The sequence below is a fragment of the Musa acuminata genome, chromosome BXJ1-9 (assembly GCF_036884655.1).
Source record: "Musa acuminata AAA Group cultivar baxijiao chromosome BXJ1-9, Cavendish_Baxijiao_AAA, whole genome shotgun sequence".
Classification (NCBI taxonomy): Eukaryota; Viridiplantae; Streptophyta; class Magnoliopsida; order Zingiberales; family Musaceae; genus Musa; species Musa acuminata.
The window spans coordinates 1514381-1536119 of record NC_088335.1 but is presented as its reverse complement, the minus strand read 5'-3'; the positions used below and the strand labels follow the sequence as shown (position 1 = coordinate 1536119).

Genomic DNA, 21739 nt, shown 5'->3' with positions numbered 1-21739 from the left:
GAGGATGGCTCGTTTCACATAAATAAGATGACCTCACATTGGTGGAATCCTTGTCCATTTAACATGTGTTGGAATCAAGTGCACATCTATATATACTCCAAAATCCTTCTGTAGTTATAGAAAACCTCATGATGAGATTGCATATGACACTCTGAAATTTTTGGGAAGCATATTTGGAACCATGTAGTCCTCAAACATATATGAATTGAATGCGAGCGAAATATTTATGGGTTTCATTCAATTCACTGAGCATGTATAAGTATCTTCCTGATTAGTCTTTTGGTAGCTAAAAGATCATTGTAATAAGATAAGCTTTAACAAGCTGTTTGTATTTACTTGAATTAGTTAGAGAGGTAGGAAAGTATCCATTCATCCAAAGAACGATTCATGACATCTATAGCATATTCTCCAACGCTTTAAAGTACTTCCAGGAACAACAAAAGAGTATGATTTCACTTTATTTAAAGGAATTTGGAAATTTTGTCATCCAAGCTTCTTATAGGTTTGAGTTTTCACTGCAACCATGCTAAGAAATTTAGTTGAAAAACCAACTTTTAATGTCAAACTGAGTTCCAAGCATAATGAAGCAGAGTGACATTAACTCGATACCTAATTACTCAACAATTAATCCCAGTAAATCCAAAACTTGATTACCACCATTTCAGTCTTCATCGTGTGGCTTGAAACTGGCTCATCTTCCGCCACCATAAAAGATGATACAATGTAGAGGACGAACTGCAAGGTCAACGCCTGGGAATCACCGCTAAAACAAAGTTTTTAGTTGACATGAGCCACATATTGGTAACTACACATGGGAGGGTGTGCACTCTCACTGTAGAACTGGCAACACCAGGCAAAATCATCACACAAGGGATTCACTTGGAACTAGGATACTTGCCAGAGGCATGTTTGCCAGGAGAATTAGCATTGCTGCCATTTGTCCCTCTTAATAATGCCAGAGTAGGTCCCAGTGCACTGCCTCTCAATGCCCTGTATGACCATGAAGCAGTGGTGGAGCCCTTGATAGCCCAGCTATCAGTCTGCTGAAGTTGTGCCTTCCTCTCACTCAAAGCCTGATCAATTTGGTCCCACCCCATGGTTGGTCTCGATTCTGTAAAACAACATCATCCATAATCTTATTTTGATCTATCTTTTGGCATCCAATAGAAGATTAACGAAAATTCGGTCCAAAACTTGGTACAAACCTACAAGAGGTGCAGCTGAGTGTCTAGGATTAGCATCAACCAATGCTAGGTCCCAGTTGTTTGATTGTGCTTTTTCCTTTGACTTCTCATTCTGAAGGTTATCTGAGTCATGTCCCTTGAGCAGGCGAACATCAACAAGTGAGGTATACTCAATCTGCATCAACAAAAATAGTGGTTAAAAATACTGCAGAGAAGTATATTCATAATTAATTCATAATAACTAATCAAACCACATTTGGTGTGTGTAAATACAATTGGGTACCTCCAAAGAGCCATCTTCCTTGTATAATGTGGAGTCTGGTTCCTGTGCAGATTCTTCTGCATCTTTTTTCTCCTGGGAAGATATTGGGTACTCCGGAATAGGTAGTAAGACAATTTTCATAGATATGGAATCATACGACGAAACTTTTCCTACCTGCAAATAAAGAAATCAACAGTTGTGCATTTATTCATGGACAAAAAGATCATTAGGTGAACATGCAAATTGCCAGTTCATTCAATAATATCTACTTGTATAATTCACAATCATTACGGAATGGTATGTTTTTATTGGACATTGAATATAAAGAGTAAGCTTCATACTCGGAAGGAAGAGAGCTCAGGACACCATGATGAGGATAACTCAACCAATCGATATACAAGGATATCACCTTCCTGAAAAGGGAAAAAGCAAAACCAAATAGTATTTTACCTAGCCATGCAAAAAACCTTAATCCATCCTCTGCATGGTGACAAAAGAAAGCATATCAAAATTGTAATCATGCACAGTTGGCCTTTAGAATGGCAACCCTCAGATCACCAAAGAGCAATAGATGTCACAAATAGCACTTTTAGTTAAGAACACAAAAAATTGAAGAGTAAAACCATCATTATTGTCTACCCACTTCTGATATAAGAATATCAGGGAACATACCTCTGGTAGACGAGTTAAAGGAAAAAGGCTTTCAAAGTTTATATGGTCATCTATATGTTCCCCCTCTTCAGTGATCATATTTTCGTTAAAGGCTCCATTACAATAATCATCGTCACTCTTCTTGCTTAAAGTCTTCCCCCTACCCCATTTCTGACCCTTTTTCTTGCTGGTTGTTCCATTCCATTGCAGAGTTTCCTGGAGTATTGGGATACAACATAAGCAACATAAAGGCACAGGTCATCAATAAAATCTTCTGCATTATTTCCTAGAGGCGACTTGAATAATAAAGTATGCTTATAAGAAAATGAACTGCCAGATCAAAGTTTAACAAGGCAACTGTCCAAAAAAGTAACTATATGCCATTATCAGTTCTAATTCCTAAAACTTAAACAACATATACGTAATGCCCTAAAGCTTTTTCCAAAGACCACCATGTCATGTGAATAAAATTAGACAAGTATGTTTCAAGCCTGTTCAAAGATTTAGCAGCAGGAAGATTTGATTTTGGTCACCATCCACTCAAAACTCACTTAGCAACTAGTTCCTTCACCTGGCTCTAAAATGTTCCGTTAAGTTTTAGGAACAGGTCTATCACTATATACCTCAATTTAGTGACTCATCGCCTGCAAGGACTTTCTGAATACACCAGTTACACCTAACATGTGAACCAGATGCATAAGGATGTTGTGTTCTGCCAGATATACAATACATGAAGTTGAAATGCTAGATATTCCTAAAGGCATACCATTAGAGAAACTTCCTTGACCAATAGGATAGATCAAGAAAACAGCAGTAGCAGCTGCAACGGAAGCTGAATATGCAACAACAATCCAAGGATGCATACCCAGATAGAAACTAAGTTCATACTCATGATCAATGTAACAAGCTACATCAAGAGGTTAGTTAACTCAGATATTGTTGGTTATATCTCCATCATTATGCCATCACATGCAAATATTGCATATTCCCTAAACATCATTCATGTGTCAGCCATTTAATCACTTATGCATAAAAACAACAAACCAGTTAAAAATATAAAGTACCTCAATTCTTTTATCCCCAAACCAAATGGGAAAGGTGTAGTTTACTTATACATTAACTTACGAGATACTTACTCGATACTTATATAAGCTATTGTAAGGGAAAGAAGTCTGATAACCTGCTGTCAAACTAACTGCTACCGGGACATTGTTACGGGGAAGCTGAAACTACAGTGAATTAAAAAGAACTGCAAACTAGAAATTCATAAACTCAAATAAAAAGTTTAAACAAATTATAACATCAAAGGTTCTTTTAGGTAATAAACTGCAGTAATATTCAGATTGAACTTGTTATTTTGGCCTACTGTTCTATGGCTGAGTGCCCAAAAAGCCCTTGGCCCCATGTCATTTTTCCCTATAACTGCACACATTTTTTGTTTCCAGACCAAAATGACATCTCACCAACAACAAGAACCATTAATGTTCTCTCCATCAAGCATTAATGCAATCATTTTTTTCACAGCTTTGATGGCTGTTTTTTTAAATTAAATTTTCTCTCCCTCCCTCCCTCTACACCGATGCACTCCAACTCCAACGCTCTCTCTCTCTCTCTCGCTGGGTTCGTGCCAACAAATACAGGTCTCTGACTGAAACTTAAAATCTTGGCTAAAATGTCCTCTCATCCTATTAACAAAATGTTTTTAGCAAAACAAGTTTTCTTGTGTTGACATTAAAAAAATATGCTTCAGTGGTGTGATAATAGGCTCACAATTTAGAATATATGATTGGCCAAATTATTTTTTAGTGATGTGAGAATAGGCTCGCAAATTAGAACATATGGTGACCAAATAAACTCTAAGTTGGGAATCATTGCAGGTGTCATATGAACAGCCATATATAAGCAGCTGAAGGCCTGAAAGTTTCCAGCAACCCTATTTTCCAACCTACTGTTGAAGGCAGAAAAAAACCCACAACCATTAACTGATTAAAGACTTGCAAAGAGTTTTTACAACTAAACATGAATGTAAGAACACAATAATAACTCCATGGTGCAACTAACATGACAGGAACATACCACTGGTCCATTTGACTGTGTGTTGCCATGTTCTCCGTCTCCATCTGCAAACAAATGCCAATTCAAATGATGTTGAATGTGAAAGAATAAACATGAATTTCAACATAATCTATATATAAAAAAAAAAGATCTTTAAGCTCGAAGCATGTCTATCATCAATAGCTAACCTCAAAAAATGAGACACTAAGTAAACTGATTTCCGTAAGACAAACAAAAATGCAATCACAAATTAGTATAAATAGTCTTGATGTCATGCAATGTCCACAGTAACTGAAAGCATATGCAACTTAATTTACACAGCAAAAGCCAGAGAACCTTGTAACATAAACAAGGAGTCAAACATGTTCAAATGATCTCGAAGTATGATATATTGTAGTTATAAGTTATAACAAATGCTAAATCAGAAATTGGCCTACTGCATCTACATTTGCCTAACGGTTATATCTGTTAGTTGAGAAGACAAGAATCAACCTCCAAGGTCGAAGTTACCAGAACAGGTTGGGCACATATAGGTAAACTAAAATCAGCAAAGGAACTCACATGGAGAAGGAAACTCGAGTTGAGGTGTTTGGTTGACGGAGAAGAATGAGAAATATTTAATTGAAAGTGACACGGGTATATCATGTGATAGGTCAGATACAACTTAGATATGGGCGATCCTCAGTTGAGACAGATCATATGTACAATAACTACACTAACAACTTAGATGTGCATACTACAAGGACATATATGTTACTATCCATGATGCTGGATAATCAATCAAGTTGCTCACAAATAAATAATATAGGACAAGTAAATCACTGAAAAAAGAAAACCCCCTTCAGAAGAAACAATGAAGGACAAAAACACTACTTGAAAAGGTCATGACATAAGTGCAATAATCCACGTAGCATAATGAACATTTGCATGATCAGGATTAGGGTTTGTTGTACCAATGGATATCGCCTGGTACGGGCGATATGTACCAATCCGATAGTATACTAGTACACAGACCATCCTCTACTAGGCAGCACCGATTACTTGATCCCGTATTGGACGATACAAGATCTATGCCGGGCAATAATGATCGAAATCGGACCATTACCGACCTGTACCAGTCAGTAACGATCGGATTTTGACCGTTGCTGATCAAGGGCTGAGATTGCCCTATTTCAAATGGTCAATTTGACCGTTTAAGGCTTAGCAAAGGGTTTTTAAACCCTGTCCTCCCCTCTCTTTTAACTCATTTCACTCTCTCAATCTCTTGAACTCTCTCAAACTCATTTTCATTTGCATCTCTCGCCTATTCTCATATTTTTACTCTCCTAAATTCAACAAAGCTACGATTTGTGGATTGGATCAAATTTGGGAGGATTAAAAAGAAAAACACTCTAATCAAGAGATATGCATTCTCTTTCTAGATTTTTATTAATTTATGGGATGATTAAACCTATTATATATGGTGTATGACTTAATGTCTAATATGTTATTTGATATATTTTTTATGGTACAATAATGTTAATTATGGAGTAGTTAAGGTCTTTAATATTATGATTAGTGTGTTTAATATTATTTTTTTTGAAATTAAACACTTAATAAGTCAAATCTTTATATTTCATGCATATCAAGGATTGGATCATATGTTTGTGATGGTATATAAGTTTAATTAAGTTTTAATTAAATTTTTTAATACTGTGATTAGTGGTTTAAATGATAATTTAATCAAAATTTGATTGATATTGAGTCAATTTATATTATTTTTGCTAAAATTATATTAAATTTATATTTATTTTCAACTTAAAATCCTAATATAATTTCTTTTTATTTTTCAAATATTTTTGAAGGTTTTCTTGATGATTTTGGGTGTACCATCGATACGTCCTGACATACGATCAGTATGCTTCGGTACATATTGTATCGTGCAAGGCTCAATACATTGGTACTGATCGAAATTACAATCCTTAATTAGTATAAAAACTAAAAGATAATAAATACATGAATTATGTTGACAGCCAAAAAGCCTACGGTTGTAATGATGAGTCAAATATTCTGTTTTCCACCACAATCTCATCTATGAAACATTATATAACAACAAATTACCTGGTTGACAATTTAAAATTGAAGAATCAACAGAAATATTTGTGTAAAATTGGGTAACCATACTTTTCCGAACTGAATAACGAAACTCATTACATAGTGATTGATCTAGGTACCAATGACCTAAGGTTTGAAGCATTCTAAAAGCGAAGAAACATGAGGGACCAAGATCTGAACCGTACCTATAGGCTCAAATCGGATATGACCAGGTCGAACAATGACAGGAACAATTTCTTCCTCTATTTCAATAGTCTGATCTACTATTTTATATTTAGATAATGTACCCTGCACATCATTTGCCTGCTTTTCACCCTGTTTATTCTGCACAATTCAACATAAATAACTAAGATAACCATGATAGAACATGGTATTAGTAAAATAAATTTTATCTGGTGAACTCAACCAGACCTCAAAACAATATAAGACGAGAAACATTTTATTGAACAAATACCTCACTTAGTTGCTGATTAGCCATTTCCCGCAACCATTGTCGTTTCGCCTTTTTTCGACGAGCACTTCTGCTGGGAGACTGATCAATAAATATTCAAACATAACTTATTTGGAACAAATCAACAGAACTTGTAAAGTATCTGAAAAAATAATGGAAAGCTGATGACAAACTATAACAATCATGGAAACAAAATTACTCTGAGCTATAAAATCAAAAGTTCCACTCTCGTATTCCAACCAGGAAAGTTGATGTCATATGAATAGAACACTTAATTGTACATTTTAAGTGTCAGATGTACATAACCTAATTTTTGGCACAAAGCAAATCAATTATTCATTCAGTTCACCATCCTCCAAAGTAGATTCAGATTCCAAACAGGAAGTAAACACATGAACATCACTAAATACCCTAGGGAAGTAAATCACACATCTTTAAGGTGATCTTCAGTTAGCATCAAACAAGTACATGGTAGTAGTCAAAGATACAATCAACAATCATAATGTCTCATCAGAATTGGACCTAAAGCATGAACCACATATGCCAAACAATCATCCAACTTACAGCAGGCTAAGGGTTCAAAATTTAATCCACTGATCAAAGTCATCTAAAGGCGCAGTTGAACTCTTTGTCAGCCTCAATCCTACTGACTCTTAATCAGAGTCATCATTTGTAAGAATGGACTGTACTGGCTTTTCTGAGGCGTACGGTCATACCAGACCATGTAGACAACACCAGCACTGAAGCCAGAAAGCTCATAATATGTTGAGGATATTCTATTTCCTCCATTATATAGTGCAGTCATTTACTAGCATAGGACCATCATACTGAGACTTCAACCCATCTACTTGAATTTAGCAGACAGCATTATGCACATTGTGAACAAATTCCTCCAGAGATCCAAGACAATGATGCAGCTTTAGTGGGGATCCTAGTCCTGATTTACTGTTCAGTTTTTGCTACTTGCAACACATTTATACATGATTTCCTCATTCTTTCACCTCTTTACAATTTCAAATGCTTATTGGCATGCAAAAACAAACAAAATTATCCTTGACATTAAAATTCCTACAGCACCATATCAGATATTTCCTTTTAGTCTCACAAAGCTACTGCCTAGCGGATGTCTAATGAAACTTGATAAGCACCGACTATATAATCAATATAAAAGATACTTGAAACAAGAGGTGCTTACCTTATTCATGCTATCAGTAAGCTGTTGTTGAGATGGAATTCTATGACAGTCTTCAACCTGATCATGCCTACAAAACGAAGTGCATGTTAAAGAGTTTTCCACATACTTAACAAATAAGAAAGAAAATATCTAACATAAATATATATGATTCCTTGCATGAGCTTGGATATATAGCTTAATTTTTTACTAGTAACAAGTAACCTTACTTCACAACTAAGGCTATGTACATTGACCCACCCCAAATCCGACAATGTGGGAGTATCACAGGCAAGGTCATCCTTTTCTAGCAAGTAGTAAAAGAGAAAATACCTTTTGTTATGTTTTCAATTATATTAACAACCATGCATGTAGTGTATAATGGTGTCAGGAGCTTAACACAATCCCTAAAAACAACCAAATCATGTGTTTATATAGATAGCATGGAGGGCTTTTTCAATGAGTGGCCAAGATCTCATGTAATGTAACCTAATCACTGAATGCAAGTTCCACCATTCAGATAGTAATATAAGCAAAGATGGTTAACAATCATTTGACACAAAATTGTCAAAATATGTGATTAAACGGGAACCTCTCCCCCATTACAACCCATCGAAAGATGTTAAAGGTCCACCACAAAAATGGACATCTAGTAGAAAATGCCATGAAAATAATATGAATGTGTATATGAATAAAAATTGAAGTACAAACATTTTGATAATTCCTAACTTCCAAGAACATATATCATATTCAGTTTCTTGCATTAACTTTTCAATGGAGTTCAAATAAAGAATGGGAGCTTTTGACATCCACTATTTTATATTGGACATTACAATGGCAATCATAAGCCTTCTTTGATTTTTCACTATAATGTCTCTTTTCAATGCAGGACCCTTGACAAAAAAATAGCACCCAAAATAATAACATAAAAATGGAAGAAAAATAAAAAACTGATCATAATCAAGATATAAAGGTAAACACTATGGATGAAAAAGAAAACAAATAAAGAAAATTTAACAAATCAACATATTCATTTTTCTTGTTTGTTTGTTGCACAAACATAAAAACAACTTTATACTTGCAAGTTGTTAATAAAATAATTATTTGATGCTTGTTGTATAACTCAAAATGATAATTATTGTGATATTTTATCCCAAATCCTATTACTATTTACTAATAATTATTTATAACAAGTGCCTACTTAAGGAAAATTTGACCGATAACTTTCTAGTTAGCTTTGGAGGCCCCATCTATGCATTCATGTTATAGCTTAGCCTAGAATTCAAAAGATGCCAAAACCTAAGTCAAGCCCACGACAACATTGATAGTCATACAAAAAGGAAATATGATGTTATACAAAGAAAATGTAATTATTTACAGACTTGAAAAAAGATTGAACTAGATTTACTTTTCTACAGTTTAGAAGCAAATAATACCCTGATACTTATACTCATACTCACTAGATCAATGTTCAGTTCCACTACAGTGATAAATTATCTAATATGCTGTTTAGAATTTTGTAAAGAATTTTGCCGGTTTGCTCTTACTAGAAGACCCCACTATGCTTGCAGGAAATATTCTTGATTGTGTCTGCATCATAGGGATAATATTGATGCTTGCAAAAGGAACATTCAGAAACAAATTCAATGAATGATAATACCATCTGTCCCTCTAAAATCTGAGGCCAGCTGTGGCAACTGTTGGGAAATCATAGGGGGCGACATCATATGCGCAGCGGAAGAACAAGAAAACAAAATCCCCGATTCCCAAAAGATGTTCATCGTCGTGCGAAGATTGGTGCGCAAAATCCGCAAAAACACAAAACTGCGTATAGAGATTGTGTTACCTAGGGAGATCGTATATCCCTGTTTCCTTGCAGATCCTTAGGAGAGGGTGAAGGAGGTCAAGCGTCCTCCTCTCTAGCGGTGATCCACACAGCAGGGTTGCGACGACGCTCCTCAAAACTCCAGGCCTACTCTGAGGTGGAGAGGGAGAGGAGAATAGGAAGGGCAAGCAAAGACTCTAGCCTATGAGGCTGTGAATCCCTCCTATTTATAGAGATCCCGTGTCAAAACCCTAATGGGTCCTTTCCCTAGTGGGTATTGGATCTGCATCCAATAAGACAAGGGCTCCGTCGGATATCTCATATCCGAACCTCTACTCATCGCAATGCCTACCATATGTGTGTGACCCTCTAGGCCCAATATCGAGCTGGCCGTGAGTCATACCTGTCAGAACTCCTTCTAACTCAGTGAATTATTATCTCTGTAATAATTCACTCGACTCATCGACTACGGAAGTACTAGGCCACTACGCCGTAGTCCCCAGACGATACAGGGGAATCCAATCCATTGGACCTGTCTGTCCTCAGTTACCATGTACCTATAGTCCCTCATCCATCTAATATCCCAGAGACCGTATATCGAGCATGGTGCTGTCAGACCCATACGGTTTCTACTCGAGTCTCGCTCTAATCGGATTCTCCTGGAGAACTCTTTCTCTCTCAACCCGAATGACCCTGGCCAGGGATTTGTCTGAGCAAGAACACATGGGATATTCCTCTCATGATACCGAGAGTGGATGATCCTCTATCGACACTCAATAGCCCTCGTAAGGTCGACTACCACTCCCAATGACCAGCTGTACTAGATCTGGGAACAGCCAAACCTATAAGTCTGGTATCAAAGAGTGGAGCACTCATACAGGACATCCTTGGTGTCTCAAGTCTAAGAACCAGATACACCACTAGGACTACGGAATCGTTGTCTGACAATAAGGCATCATCAACCATCCAGCATTCCGTAAGCGGATCAATCAGTGAACTCATTCTCCAATGAGCACCTGTACTGTATCCCTAGTGTCTCTACACGAGCAGCTATGAGACCAGCTGCATCCATCATATGGACGGGTATACAGCACACCAGTCTATCCGGTTATCACGATGTCCCTCTCGAGTAACCTATGACCGGGATTATTTAGGATATGTGTTTAAAGGTGAATCGGTCTCATTATCGTGATCTCATCACGATCCGATTCCCATTGCACAAATCCAAGGACATCACAATATATATGCATTTATGCAATAGTTATAAAGTGATATACGCCAAAATATAATAAGCAAAAAGATTCTGTATCAAGTCACACGTGCCATCACTCACGTGATTGGCTTGCTGGGCACTTATGACTAGCAATCTCCCACTTGACCTAAAGCCAATCACCTATGTGTCTGATCCCCATCAGACCCCTGTGACGCTCAAAGACAAAATGAGACAACGGCTTTGTCAGTGGATCTGCAATGTTATCTTCGGATGGAACTCTTTCCACTGCTACATCTCCTCGGGTTACGATCTCTCTTATAAGCTGGAACCTCCTCAGAACACTTCTGATAAGACCCGGGTTCCCTTATTTGAGTAATCACCCCATAGTTGTCGCAATATAAGGAAGTCGACTTGTCGCTATCTGTATCGACTCCCAAATCTGTGATGAACTTCTTCACTCAGACTCCCTCCTTTGCTGCATCTGATGCAGCAATGTACTCCGCCTCTATGGTCGAGTCAGCAGTAGTATCTTGCTTGGAACTCTTCCAGCACACTGCTTCTCCATTCAAGGTGTACACATACCCTGAATTCGACTTGCTATCATCGACATCAGACTGAAAACATGAGTCAGTGAAGCCTTCAACCTTAAGGCTATTACCTCCATTTACTAGTAAAAGATCCTTAGTCCTTCTCAAGTACTTAAGGATACACTTCACTGCTTTCCAGTGCTCCAAGCCTGGATCCGCCTGATACCTGCTCGTGACACTCAGAGCATGCGCTATATCAGGCCTAGTACATAGCATGGCATACATGATAGACCCTATTGCTGAGGCATAAGGTATCATATCCATGTTCGCCCTTTCTTCTGGAGTCTTTGGGGACATACTCGTAGAAAGCGATATCCAATGTCTCATCGGTATGAGACCTCTCTTGGAATTTTTCATGCCAAACCTTTTGACAATAGTTTCTATGTACCTGGACTGGGACAAGCCAAGCATCCTTTTGGATCTATCTCTATAGATTCTAATCCCCAAGATATAAGATGCTTCTCCTAAGTCCTTCATGGAGAAGTGTCTAGATAACCAAGCCTTTATTGTGGATAGCATTCCTATGTCATTCCCAATGATGAGGATGTCATCCACATATAACACCAAAAAGCTAATAGCGCTCCCACTTACCTTTCTGTATACACAAGGCTCATCTTCGTTCTTAACGAAGTCATAAGATCTGATTGTCTCATCAAATCTTATGTTCCAACTTCGGGAAGCTTACTTTAGTCCATAAATGGATCTAAGCAGCCTACACACCTTATCTGGGCAGTTCTTGGACACGAATCCCTCAGGTTGCATCATATACACCTCCTCCTCCAGGTTCCCGTTGAGGAATGCGGTTTTCACATCCATCTGCCAGATCTCATAATCATAGTGTGCTGCAATAGCCAATAGATTTTAGCATTGCTACGGGTGAGAAAGTTTCGTCGTAGTCAACACCTTGCCTTTGACGATACCCCTTAGCCACTAGCCTTGCTTTATAGGTCTCTACCTTTCCATCTACTCCGATCTTTTTCTTAAAGATCCACTTGCAACCGATGGGTACAATACCTTCGGGTGCATCAACTAGGTTCCAAACCTTATTGGAGTACATAGAATCCATCTCAGAATTCATGGCTTCTTTCCACTTCCCGGAGTCTATACTCATAATAGCCTCCTCGTAGGTCTGAGGATCAATATCCTCTACATCCTCTGCTCTAATATGTCCCACATATCTCACAGGAGGATGGGATACTCTATCAGACCTGCGTAAAGTTGAAACTTGTGTATTAGATACCTGAACAGACTCGGGCTGTAGAGTGGTGCTTGAGCTTGGTTCTCCAACCTCGCTCAATTCTATCATTCTCCCACTGTCTCCGTCAAGAATGTGTTCCTTCTCAAGGAACACTGCTCTCTTAGCTACAAAGACCTTTTGGTCCTCGAGATGATAGAAGTAATACCCACAAGTTTCCTTGGGGTATCCCACAAATTTACATCGCCCTGTCCTTGATTCTAACTTATCGGGGTTGTGTCTTTTAACATGGGCAGAGCAGCCCCAAATCTTAACAACCTTAAGATCAGGCTTCTTCCCTTTCCATATCTCATATGGTGTAGACACCACCGACTTAGTTGGAACTCTGTTCAGAAGGTAAGCTGCGGTTTCTAGGGCATATCCCCAGAATGAGATGGGTAGGTCAGCGAAACTCATCATGGACCGTACCATATCTAATAATGTACGATTTCTCCTTTCAGAGACACCATTGAGCTGAGGTGTATAAGGAGGTGTCCATTGGGATAATATCCCATGGTCCTTGAGGAAGTGAGTAAACTCTGTACTTAAGTACTCACCTCCTCGATCTGATCGAAGAGTTTTGATACTCTTTCCAGTCTGGTTCTCCACCTCATTCTTATACTCTCTGAATTTCTCAAAGGCCTCGGACTTGTACTTCATTAAGTACACATATCCATACCTTGAGAAATCATCAGTAAATGTAATGAAGTAGGAGTAACCTCCAATGGCATGAGTTGACATGGGTCCACATACATCACTATGTATCAGTTCCAACAACTCAGTGGCTCTCTCTCCAGTTCCACTAAATGGAGAGTTGGTCAGTTTTCCACGAATGCAAGGCTCACAAGTTGCATATGACACATAGTCGAATGGATCTAGATATCCATCATTTAGCAACTTTTGAATCCTTCTTTCATGGATGTGACCTAGCCTACAATGCCACAGGTATGCACTGTTCAACTCATCTCGTTTCCTTTTGGACACATTTATATTCATGATATGTGGAGTGGTGTCTAACATAAATAAACCATTATGCAATGTTCCTTTCGTGATGATCTTATCATCTAATAATATCGAACAACCATTGTTCTCAAAAACAAATTTATATCCACTAACTGTTAAACATGAAATGGAGATAATGTTTTTGATAATAGAAGGAACAAAATAACGTGCATCTAATGCAATAAAAGCTCCACTAGGCAAATGTAGGGCGACCTCGCCAACAGCTAATACAGCAACTTTTGCTCCATTACCCATCTTGAGGTCCATCTCGCCTCTCTCTAGTCTCCTAGGCCTTGCCAGAACCTGCAACGAATTGCATATATGATAAGCACTACCGGTATCTAATACCCATGTGTTATCATAAGAGTCTGACAAATGGAGACTGATCATGAATGTACCTGAAGCTTCATCAAGCTTTTGTTTCGCCCTTTCAGCAAGGTACTCTTTGCAGTTTCTCTTCCAGTGCCCATCTTTACCACAGTGGAAGCACTGGCCTTTGTCCTTTGTTGGGTCTTTCTTAGCAACCATTGCTTTACCTTGTTTGCCCTTGCCCTTTCCCTTCTTAAGGGACCTTTCTGCTTTCCTTTTCTTTCTGGTCTCACCAGTGTAGAGAACTGGCTTCTCTTTCTTAATAGTACTCTCTGCCTCCCTCAACATATTGAGGAGCTCTGGGAGAGTCACCTCAAGCTTGTTCATATTAAAATTCATTATGAACTGTGAAAAGGAATCTGGTAGGGACTGAAGCACAATGTCCACACACAAGTTATCCTCTAGGACCATTCCTAGACCTGTGAGTTTCTCTATCCACTCAATCATCTTTAGGACATGGTTCTGAACCGGTGTCCCCTCAGTCATCCTAGCGCAGAAAAGGCTCTTGGATATCTCATATCGTTGAGTCCTTCCCTGTTCCTCAAACAATTTACGGACATGTAGGAGAATGGATCTGGCATCCATCTTTTCATGTTGTCTCTATAACTCTGGAGTCATAGAGCCCAACATATAGCACTGAGCAAGAGTGGAGTCATCAATGTACTTCATGTAGCGAGCGATCTCATCCTCGCTTGCCCCTTCTTCGGGCGTAGGCATCACTGTATCAAGGACGTACACGATTTTCTCCGCTGTGAGAACAATTCTCAAGTTACGGAGCCAATCCGTATAATTTGGACCAGTGAGGCGGTTGACATCAAGTATGCCACGTAAGGGATTTGAAAGCGACATTTTCTGAAAATAAAGATGTAGCAAAAATGAATAACATGCAGATTTTGCAAGAAATAAACTATCAAGATATAGACTTCTATCTTAATATGCTCCCACTATTTTACTATCGAGTCACGCGACACCCTCAGCACGTGAAACGGAAGTCTCCGGCAGACTTCTAGTGGGGATCAGGATCCAATCAGCGTCTTAGTGTAACCTCGAGGGACTCGACCAATCACACTAAGCCTAAAAGGTAGACAACTCTTGCCGATCACAACTCCTTGTGATTCCCGTCCTGTTCGGCCTCCGAATCACCATGGCCTCGAGGGACTCGACCAACCATGATGCTCGGTTAAGTCAACACCTTCGTTACAAGATGAGTCTGATTTGATGATATACCCTCGAGGGACTCGACCAAGCATATCATGCCCTCAGGTCACCAGTGACATCTCTATGTCGTAAGCAAGATAGCGAATCGCGATATAGGTGAGTCTCGAGGGACTCGACCAACTCAACCTACACCGGGATTCGGTTCCTACTCATAACGATGGAAGGCCACGTGGGTCAATCTAATTGCCTCACGTTTACCGACTTAATATTATCGAGAGATGTTTCTTTGATTTGGTCTCCTAATATGACATGTCACACATATGCATATTTAATATTTATCTACATCGCATGCAAATATATATACATATCTAGTATGTGTATAAGCAATCACACCAGATGATCATGGACCACAACCTAATATGATTAGGCCCGAGCCAGTAGGCCTAATCACTCACATCAAGATCTATGTGTGCAACGGTGCATCTCCATGCCTTGTGATCGTCCATCTCGACCTCGTCGGTTCCGTCGACATCTTGATGCATCTCCATGCATCACGATCGTCCGTCTCGTGGGTCCCGCTATGGCATCCACGCTCCCGCTGCGCCTCCTCATGTGATTACAACTTAATCATAGGCACGCAGGCCCGACAATAAACGAGAAATATAATGGAGGTTCGCAGACCTCAATAATAATAATCACAAGTACACACATCACACGGTCCATGATCATCCGTCCACTCATCATACATCACATGTATAAATAATCATCATCATGTAGGACTACTAGATAATAATAAAAATAATAATCAACTAAACCTTTTAATTAATTAATATTTTCTGAAATCAGGGATATATAGGGAATTTCTCAATTCCTAAGGGTATTTTCGTAATTTGGACAAAAGACAAAAAACTGGAATTTCTCAAATTCACAGGGGTAAAACTGTCTTTTGCCCAGAAAACCCTAATTTCCTATTGCCCTTTGCTGCTGCCGTTGCCGCCGCCACCCTGCTGGCGGCGGCCTGTGCGGCGAGGGGCGGGGCGCTGCCCTCGCCTGCGGGTGGCACGCCCGCTGGCGGCGCTGCCGCTGCGGGTGGGCGCCCCCTTCGGGCGCCGCTGCCACCGCGGGCAGTTCTGCCGGCGAGGCAGCGCCCGCAGGCGGTGTTGCCTCGCTGGCGGCCGCCCCTGCGGGGTTTTTGCCCGTGGGAGCAGCGGCCACAGGCGCCTCTGCCCTGCGGTGCCTCAGCCCGCGCTGCTGCCCCGCGGCGCTGCCCTGCGGTGCCTCAGCCCGCGCTGCCAGCCCCGCCGGCCGCAAGCCTGCTGCAAGCAGGCCGCCGGCCGGCTGCTGCAGGCACAGCGCTTGCGCATGCGCCGGCGCTGTGCTGCCTGGCTGCGGCTGCGGATGCCGCTGCAGGTGGCTGCAGGCATGCAGATCGAGGGCAGCAACTGTTGCTGCCCTTCCTCGCTTTTGCGTCAACTATTTTGACGTCAAAATTCTTCCTAAACATAACACACGCAGTTCAAAACCAATCATTCGCACGAACAACCTGGCTCTGATACCACTGTTGGGAAATCATAGGGGGCGACATCATATGCGCAGCGGAAGAACAAGAAAACAAAATCCCCGATTCCCAAAAGATGTTCATCGTCGTGCGAAGATTGGTGCGCAAAATCCGCAAAAACACAAAACTGCGTATAGAGATTGTGTTACCTAGGGAGATCGTATATCCCTGTTTCCTTGCAGATCCTTAGGAGAGGGTGAAGGAGGTCAAGCGTCCTCCTCTCTAGCGGTGATCCACACAGCAGGGTTGCGACGACGCTCCTCAAAACTCCAGGCCTACTCTGAGGTGGAGAGGGAGAGGAGAATAGGAAGGGCAAGCAAAGACTCTAGCCTATGAGGCTGTGAATCCCTCCTATTTATAGAGATCCCGTGTCAAAACCCTAATGGGTCCTTTCCCTAGTGGGTATTGGATCTGCATCCAATAAGACAAGGGCTCCGTCGGATATCTCATATCCGAACCTCTACTCATCGCAATGCCTACCATATGTGTGTGACCCTCTAGGCCCAATATCGAGCTGGCCGTGAGTCATACCTGTCAGAACTCCTTCTAACTCAGTGAATTATTATCTCTGTAATAATTCACTCGACTCATCGACTACGGAAGTACTAGGCCACTACGCCGTAGTCCCCAGACGATACAGGGGAATCCAATCCATTGGACCTGTCTGTCCTCAGTTACCATGTACCTATAGTCCCTCATCCATCTAATATCCCAGAGACCGTATATCGAGCATGGTGCTGTCAGACCCATACGGTTTCTACTCGAGTCTCGCTCTAATCGGATTCTCCTGGAGAACTCTTTCTCTCTCAACCCGAATGACCCTGGCCAGGGATTTGTCTGAGCAAGAACACATGGGATATTCCTCTCATGATACCGAGAGTGGATGATCCTCTATCGACACTCAATAGCCCTCGTAAGGTCGACTACCACTCCCAATGACCAGCTGTACTAGATCTGGGAACAGCCAAACCTATAAGTCTGGTATCAAAGAGTGGAGCACTCATACAGGACATCCTTGGTGTCTCAAGTCTAAGAACCAGATACACCACTAGGACTACGGAATCGTTGTCTGACAATAAGGCATCATCAACCATCCAGCATTCCGTAAGCGGATCAATCAGTGAACTCATTCTCCAATGAGCACCTGTACTGTATCCCTAGTGTCTCTACACGAGCAGCTATGAGACCAGCTGCATCCATCATATGGACGGGTATACAGCACACCAGTCTATCCGGTTATCACGATGTCCCTCTCGAGTAACCTATGACCGGGATTATTTAGGATATGTGTTTAAAGGTGAATCGGTCTCATTATCGTGATCTCATCACGATCCGATTCCCATTGCACAAATCCAAGGACATCACAATATATATGCATTTATGCAATAGTTATAAAGTGATATACGCCAAAATATAATAAGCAAAAAGATTCTGTATCAAGTCACACGTGCCATCACTCACGTGATTGGCTTGCTGGGCACTTATGACTAGCAGCAACATCCATCTATATACTACAGTAAAGCTTTGGCTCTGATCACTGGCAATATCCTCTACAAAGCATCTTCATCATGTTGTGCAACATCATACCAATTAAGAGATGGTCTAATGTGTCATCAGAACCAAAATTGAGTTCTCTTTCAGTATAAAGAACAATCATACTGTTAAAACAAACAATTACTTTCTCTAGGGAATGAGTAACAAAAACTTCTTATTCCCTTAAAACCTAAAGAATATAAATCACTATTCTTCAGGGCTATTCTCTTATGCTACTAATCCATTTCAAGTGTAAACAAGTAGTGTGTTCTCATCCTCTAGATCAATAATATGTAGAACCATAAATTAAAGAAATGACACAATCAGAAAGCAATTTAGCTGTACCTCTAAAACTGAAGTATAGTAAAATCTGACCAATGAAGTACCTCTCTTTTGTCGTGACATGGCAATTTCTCTTCTGAACAGCATTTTGTGAGGAAACCAATTTCTCGTGTTTTTCATTTCTGTTGGATAATATATGTGTCTTATCTAGTGTTGGACTTTTCTGCTGCTCAGAATGAACGTTTTCCTCTTGGTCAGCAGTTACAATAGTCTCTTTGGAGGTGGGGCTGGTAAGTTTTATTTTTTTCCTAATGCATCAATGAAAAGCAGGAAAATATATCCCAAGATTAGAAACAGTATGAGCAATTATCATGTCTAATATACTAAATTGATAAAGAAATGGGTGTTGAAAGTTTAAAACAGATGACCCACACATTGTAGCAAAAATTATTGTGAAGGTGAAATAGTAGAAGCAAAAAATTATTTTCTTCATAAAAAGTTTGTAATGACAAGTAGGTGCTAAGAGATATAAAACTAGTAATTCTCGAATCAGATATCTTGCTCAGCCATCTATATTAATAGTTAATTATCATACCTGTGCTCCTCTTCCAAGATTTTGCTATTCGAAAACTTTATTAAGGACATTTAATATGACACAGATGCTCGCTGATTACAAAGACATATAACCATGCATTTTATAGTGTTACCGGAAAATTGCAAGTTTCATTTCTTCAGATTGACACAAAAAAGCAAAGTATTACAAAATAAATTAAAAGAAACCAAGGTTCAGTACAATTACAGGAGAATTTTAAGGATAATGTTACAAACAAACTTTGTAAACTATGTTAACCTCATCACGCACCTAAATGAAATGCACATCCAAAATAAATTCTAAGCAGGTGAAGATCCTTGCAAAAGATAAAATAAGGAGGCACAAATTAATACTTTGAGTTTTGAGGCTTATCTGACTGCTTCCTTTTCCTTTTCAAAATTGTTTCTTCACTTGAGAGAATTTGTCTCTTTGTTGTGTTCCCTTCAACTTCACATGCATCCTCTCCCTTTTTGCTTTTGCACAACTCTAAATCTTCGTGAAAATCTTTAATGTTGAGAAGTTCATTGCCAGATGTTATAGGTTGCTTCTCCACTATCTTGGAATCTTGAATGTGATAAGCATCACCACATATCTCAAGAAGCTGCTTCGTTTTAGCAACTTTCTTTTTCACCCTGGTATAGAAAAGTCCAATGTGGCATTACAGAATTGATATTTCATGAAACAGGAACGTTTACATCATGAAAAACAACAGAAGATTCTTATAACCACAAAAAGTGTAAGATATGAACACAGACAAGACCGTGCAGGACACAGCCCAAAGCGCACAAAGTGACAGACGTGTACTTCATCACAGCTGACTACCTATGCATTCAGGTTTTGTACAACTACTTTACAACCTACAACTTCTATGATTGTAATGTAACACTAAGTGATTAAACGGAAAGCAATACATCACTACAAAGCAACAATATGCTAAATTATCTACCTGACAATATCCTTGTCCCTGAAAATGCTACTTGATTCAAACGGCGGTAGAACAAATTCATCCATCTGCAATAAAAAAAAATCCAAAAAATGTAGATAAATGTAATTTATATATATGCCAAATCCAAGAAAATCTAAAAAAAATAAAGAATAGCACCACATTGTGATCACCCATAAGGGTGGAACACATGTTGCAACCAACAACAATCACCAATATGACTGACTTCTTTGTCTACATCTTACAAAACATGTTTCGTCCGATGAAATACCTAAAAGAAGGACCAAGAATAACCAAAAGAAAAACATTGTCGAGAGTGATCGAAGTAAAGTATAAAATCCAAATGGAAACCGGTTGGACTCCTGATGATGGCTAAAACTGGACACGAGAGGGGAGCGGAACGCATACGGAGAGAAGGATGCCATGGGGGCAGGAGAGGTGGAGGGCGAAGGCGCGGACGAGGTGGGTGGCGACGTCGGAGACGGTGGAGAGCTCGGGGCGGAGGAGGAGCCAGCACCGGCAGAGGCCCTCCAATCTCTGCGTCTTGGTGAGGACGCGGTGGTCGTCGAACTCCACCCGCAACCTCACAGCGTCTTCCATTGCCGCACGGAAAGAGGAGGCAGCGACCACCGACCACGGTCCCCCTGTTAAACCCTCTTCTTTGGGGCTTCTGCTGGATTTATCGGGGTTTTTTCGCGTATAAAACCCTCACATTTATGGTTTTTCAATATGTATTCTTCGATTCGATCACTCATTAGTAAATTTTTTTTTATATAACGCCTTGTAATTCTAATTAATTTAGAATATATCCTTCTAATTAATTTAACATATACCTTTTTAACTTACAAATTTTATATTATTTTTTTTATAATAATAAAAATAAAATATCTAGTTTTATTTATCATAACATCATCGATTTTATCGATGATAGCACAAAAATAATAGGTAAAAAGATAATTTTAATATTCTAATTATATTTTTGATAGTGACAAATAACAATGCTCTTAAGGGTCATGGATAGTTATTATGGATAAGCAAAGAGAGCACAACAAAAGATGAAACAAAAAATGACATCTACATCTATATCGCTTAGTAACTATGTCGGTGTCAACGCATATATAGAGTAAAAAAAAATTACTCGACATCTGCATCAATATCGATGTTGCCCTTTCCTATATTATTGTTGGTACTGACATAGATGTAGAGCATCAATATCTATGTTGTCCTCTTCCTGCTTGGTATTGCTCTCTCTATTTGTTCACGATAACCATCAGTGACCCCTAACGATATCACTATTTACTACCATAAAAAATATAATTAAAATATTAAAATTATTTTTTTATTTATTATTTTTATGCTTCCGTCAATAAAACTGATAACATTATAGTAAATGAAACTAGATGCTTCACTTTCATAACTAGAAATTAAATTTTAATATTAATTTTATAAATCTAGAGACTAAAATGTTAAAAAAGTATAACTTAATTTTTATTTTAAAAAAAAAACTAAACAAACATAAAATTGTAAAAACAAAAGGGGGAGGGGAGGGGGAAATGGAATTTGCAGCACTCAGCT

General features: G+C 39.4%; 1 protein-coding gene across 3 annotated transcripts; it reads right to left on the bottom strand.

The window, feature by feature from the left end:
• Window positions 1-425: 425 nt before the first annotated feature.
• LOC103996727 (coilin) lies at window positions 426-20834 on the bottom strand. 3 transcript variants are annotated; one of them, XM_065081750.1, is made up of 13 exons: window positions 20573-20833; window positions 20168-20232; window positions 19575-19853; window positions 18734-18937; window positions 7893-7959; window positions 6701-6778; window positions 6432-6570; window positions 4174-4217; window positions 2119-2313; window positions 1788-1859; window positions 1468-1620; window positions 1206-1359; window positions 426-1111 (listed from the first exon to the last, which is right to left on the bottom strand). In XM_065081750.1, the coding sequence occupies exons 1-13, from the start codon at window positions 20762-20764 to the stop codon at window positions 876-878; spliced, it is 1878 nt and encodes a 625-aa protein (XP_064937822.1). In that variant the 5' UTR covers window positions 20765-20833; the 3' UTR covers window positions 426-875. The 3 variants fall into 3 exon arrangements, with proteins under 3 accessions (XP_064937822.1, XP_009415977.2, XP_064937823.1); XM_065081751.1 differs by having other exon boundaries at window positions 921-1111; window positions 1210-1359; window positions 20573-20834; XM_009417702.3 differs by lacking the exon at window positions 18734-18937 and having other exon boundaries at window positions 20573-20834.
• Window positions 20835-21739: the final 905 nt, after the last annotated feature.

Excerpts from the sequence above, each read along its gene's own strand:
- LOC103996727 (XM_065081750.1), bottom strand. The coding sequence starts at position 20,764 with ATGGAAGACGCTGTGAGGTTGCGGGTGGAGTTCGACGACCACCGCGTC. Across the intron at positions 7,960-18,733 it reads CATGTCACGACAAAAGAGAG|GCATGATCAGGTTGAAGACT; the intron begins GTACTTCATTGG and ends TTCGTTTTGTAG. Across the intron at positions 1,112-1,205 it reads CTCAGCTGCACCTCTTGTAG|AATCGAGACCAACCATGGGG; the intron begins GTTTGTACCAAG and ends GTTGTTTTACAG.